At 40.6% G+C, this 4,487-nt stretch overlaps 1 protein-coding gene across 1 annotated transcript; it reads right to left on the minus strand.

Annotated features, from left to right (window-relative positions):
- Positions 1-561: 561 nt before the first annotated feature.
- On the minus strand, positions 562-2,228 carry LOC129869763 (uncharacterized). Its single transcript, XM_055944384.1, has 2 exons — positions 1,929-2,228; positions 562-1,035 (listed from the first exon to the last, which is right to left on the minus strand). Exons 1-2 carry the CDS (start codon positions 2,226-2,228, stop codon positions 562-564), a joined length of 774 nt encoding a protein of 257 aa, XP_055800359.1.
- Between the last annotated feature and the right edge of the window lie 2,259 nt (positions 2,229-4,487).

Consider the following 4,487-nt stretch of genomic DNA (forward strand, 5'->3'; position numbering starts at 1 on the left):
GTTGAAGCTTCTAGTAGATAGAAATATAGATGATAATGGGCCTTCTTAATTAATTTATTACATAGAATAAAATTTGCATGGGCTTGGGCCACCCTTTGCTTTGGGCCTGAACTTCTCTTATTATTATTATTTTTTTGAGCCCAAAAACTATAAGTCTTATTTTTGAAATTCATGAAACTACTTTCCAAAATTCCCAATTTTACCCTCGTCCTTCCTTCATATTTCCACATCAATTTTCCCTAAACATCACACCGGTATTAAATATAATAAATCATAACCCCATTCCTAGCAAGTTAAATTTTTTTTCTTTGTTGTTTGTTTTTGTTTGTTTTTTCCGAATGTGCAAAAATGTGGGATGTAACATCCTCCCCCCCTTTTAGAACATTCGTCCCCAAATGTTAAATTAGCCTTATAAACCTTAAAAGTATCCTGGGGAGGACTCTCTTTACGGGCGGCATACATAATTAATTACTAATTAATGTAATCAATTACGAAATTTAAGTTACCTGATGGCATAAGGAACGGGTGAGGATACTTCTTCTTCATCTTGCCTTCTGCCTCCTAGGTCATCTCTTCTCGGTTATTGTTTTGCCACAAAACCTTGACAAAAGGTACATCTTTAGTGTGTAATCTTCTCACTTGCCGATCTAAAATGGCTACGGGTTGTTCTTCATAAGATAGCTCCTCCGTTATCTGCACATCTTCTATAGGAAATATTCTGGAGGGATCACCAACATATTTACGAAGCATAGACACATGAAATATCGGGTGCACTGCCTCTAGATCGAATGGTAAGTCTTGCTCATAGACGACTTCGCTTATCCTTCGAGTAATCTGATAAGGTCCGATATACAGCGGACTAAGCTTACCCTTTTTATCAAACCTCATCACACCCTTCATAGGCGACACCTTTAGAAATACCCAATCGCCAATCTGAAACTCTAGTGGTTGACGTCGCTTATCTACATATGATTTTTGTCGACTCTGGGTAGCCAATAACCTCTCCTGAATAAGCTTTACTTTATCAACTGCTTGCTATACCACATCTAACCCAATTAATTTAGTCTCGCCTATGTCAAACCAACCAATCGGGAATCTACACTTCCTACCATACAAGGCTTCATACGGTATCATCTGAATATTAAAATAATAGTTATTATTATAAGCATATTCAATAAGTGGCAAATGATCGTCCCAACTACCTCTGAAATCAATTACACTGGCCTGCATTATATCTTCTAGCGTCTAAATAGTGCGCTCAGCCTATCCATCAGATTGAGGATGAAACGCAGTGCTAAGACTCACTTGAGTCCCTAATCCTTCCTGGAACGACCTCTAGAAGTTAGCCATAAACTGGGCACCTCTATCGGTTATAATAGATACAGAAACCCCGTGCACTCTTACTATCTCCTTAATATATAATCTAGCATAATCCCCAGCCGAATACGTAGTCCTGACAGGAAGAAAATAGGTTGATTTCATCAATCTATCAACAATAACCCAAATAGAATCATACCTGTGTGGGGTGCGCGGTAATACTGTAATGAAATCCATGTTAATTCTTTCCCACTTCCAAGTGGGAATTTTCATTTTCTGTAGTAATCCAGCGGGCTTTTGATGCTCGATCTTAACTTGCTGACAATTTGAACACTGACCAATAAACTCTGCAATGTCTATTTTTATCCCATCCCACCAATACGAACATTTGAGGTCATGATACATTTTAGTGGATCCAGGATGAGAAGAATACCGAGCATTATGTGCCTCACCCATAATTTGCTATCGTAGCCCTACAACGTCGGGTACACATATCCTGCCTTCACATAACAATACCCCATCAGACAAAATTTTAAACTGAATCCTTTCCTTGTTAAGAGCCACATCTCAGTATTGTAGTAATTGGGATCCTTGAACTGACGTCGTTTTACCTCTTCCATAAGTGATGATTTAGTAATATCTCGGATAGAAATCTCGGTATCTTTAGAGTCGGCCAAACGAACACCAAGACTGGCTAATTGATAAATCTCATGAACTAATTCTTTTTTATTTGGTGGAACATCAGTCAAACTGCCCATGGACTTGCGGCTAAGTGCATCAGCTACCACATTGTCTTTCCCCGGATGATACAAAATATCGACATCATAATCTTTCAATAATTCCAGCCATCTTCTCTGCCACAAATTTAGCTCCTTCTGCTTAAAAATATACTGGAGGCTCTTGTGGTCCATATAAATCTCAATATGGACCCCATATAAGTAATGTCACCATATGTTCAAGGCATGAATCACCGCAGCTAATTTTAGATCGTGAGTGGGATAATTTCTCTCGTGCGGTCTGAGCTGCCGGGAAACATAAGCTATGACTCGACCGTGCTGCATTAACACACAACCTATCCCAATATCGAAAGTATCACAATAAATGACATACCCATCTGACCCCTTTGTAAGAGCTAAAACTGGAGCTGTAATTAACTTTTCCTTCAGCACCCGAAAGAAACATTCACAAGTGTCAGTCCAATTAAATTTTGCTGCCTTCTGAGTTAGCTTTGTTAAGGGTGCCGCAATCGAAGAAAAATTCTCTACAAATCTTCTATAGAACCCGACTAACCCCAGAAAACTACGTTCCTCTATCGGTGTGGTAGGCTTAGGTTAATTCTGTACAGCCTCAATCTTTTGTGTATCGACCCGAATGCCATCTGCTCCAACAATATGCCCCAGGAATGCCCCGAAGGTTAACCATAATTCACATTTGGAGAATTTAGCATATAATGTTTGTTTCCAAAGTATGTCGAGTACTATTCTCAGATGATCAGAATGTTCTTCTGTTGATCATGAGTAAACTAAAATGTCATCAATAAATACAATCATGAACATTTCAAGGTACGGCCGAAATAGCTGATTCATCAAATCCATAAACACCACTGGAGCATTAGTTAGCCCAAAATACATCACCCTGAATTCATAATGCCTATATCGGGTCCTTAAAGAAGTCTTCGGAATATTTGCCTCTCGTACCCATACCTGATGGTAGCCTGAACGTAAATCGATCTTCAAAAAATATTTGGTACCCTGGAACTGGTCAAATAAATCATCAATCCGGGGTAGGGGATATTTATTCTTTATAGTCACCTTATTTAATTATCTATAGTCAATACACATCCGTAGTGACCCGTCTTTCTTTCTTACAAATAATATCGGTGCTCCCCAAGGCGATGTACTGGGCCTAATGAAGCATTTGTCTAATGAGTCTTTCAGCTGCTCCTTCAATTCCTTTAATTCCGTCGGCACCATTATATACGAAGGGATGGAAATAGGTTGAGTATCCAGCAGTAAATCTATCGTGAACTCTACCTTCTGTTCAGGGGAAAGACCTAGAAGCTCATCCAAAAATATATCTAGGAATTCATTGACTATCAGAACTAACGAGAGAGCAGGTGTCTCGGCTTTAGTATCGTGTACATGAACCAGATGATAGATATAGCCTTTTTTGATCATCTTTTTAGCCTTGAGGTATGAAATAAACTTACCCCTCGGCGATGTTGTACTCCCTGTCCACTCTACCACTGGTTTCTATGGAAACTGAAATTGAACTACCTTTTTTTGGCAGTCGACATTAGCATAAAAAGAGGCTAACCAGTCCATACCCATAATAACAACAAATTCTGTCATATCTAATTCCACCAAATCAGCCATAGTAAAACGATCACATATAGTCACAGAACAATCCTTATATATCTGCCTGGCTATAATAAAATCCCCAACTAGTGTAGCTACTTCAAATGGCTCTATAGGTTTGGGAGTTATCCTGATTTTACTAGCAACGAGTGGAGAGAAAACCAATAATGTACCTGTGACAACATTTGGCGACACCTCCTAATCCTGGCAGCTAGCCAATATGTATATGCGGTTCGAAGGACCGCTAGAATCAAAAACCCCGCCACAGCCTCCACCGCAGTCCGTTGGTACCGGCATACCTCATCTTGCAGGACGTGCAATTAAAGGGGTAGATGACGAACCAGCAGCTTATCCTGTTGGCTGAACTGCGCCACCTGAACCATTCGCCAATGAATAGTCTAGCATGATATGGGCTTGACGGCCGCAATAAAAGTAGGATCTTATAGCACGGTAACACTCCCCGGGATGTGATCTCCCATAATAAGAACACTGAGGCATAGGGGGCCTAGACTAACCAGAACCTCTGCTCGTCTACGGACCTTATGCTATAGAACTTTAGCCGGCCCCAGATAGCCTTGCGCCATCAAATCATCTGCCGACGGACTGCGTACCCTGGCCTAACGGAGAAAGATATCTATTAGATTGCTGCTGAAGCTTCCCACCTCGAAAATCTCTAGAATACCCCATTGATCTGGCCCTCTTAGGAGGACTCCTTCAACAATCCCTACCAGACTGATCTCCCATGTACCGGTCCTCCACTCCCTGTGCATAGAAGTATAATTGGCCGATGTCTATGCCGACCTGAGTTGCCAT

Source organism: Solanum dulcamara, chromosome 10, assembly GCF_947179165.1.
Source record: "Solanum dulcamara chromosome 10, daSolDulc1.2, whole genome shotgun sequence".
NCBI lineage: Eukaryota > Viridiplantae > Streptophyta > Magnoliopsida > Solanales > Solanaceae > Solanum > Solanum dulcamara.

What these genes read in the sequence shown, in the direction of transcription:
- LOC129869763 (XM_055944384.1), bottom strand. Translation starts at nt 2,228, where the DNA reads ATGGACCACAAGAGCCTCCAGTATATTTTTAAGCAGAAGGAGCTAAAT. An exon ending in AATCATCACTTATGGAAGAG is followed by an intron (nt 1,036 to 1,928) that starts GTAAAACGACGT and finishes GATGTGGTATAG; the next exon opens with CAAGCAGTTGATAAAGTAAA.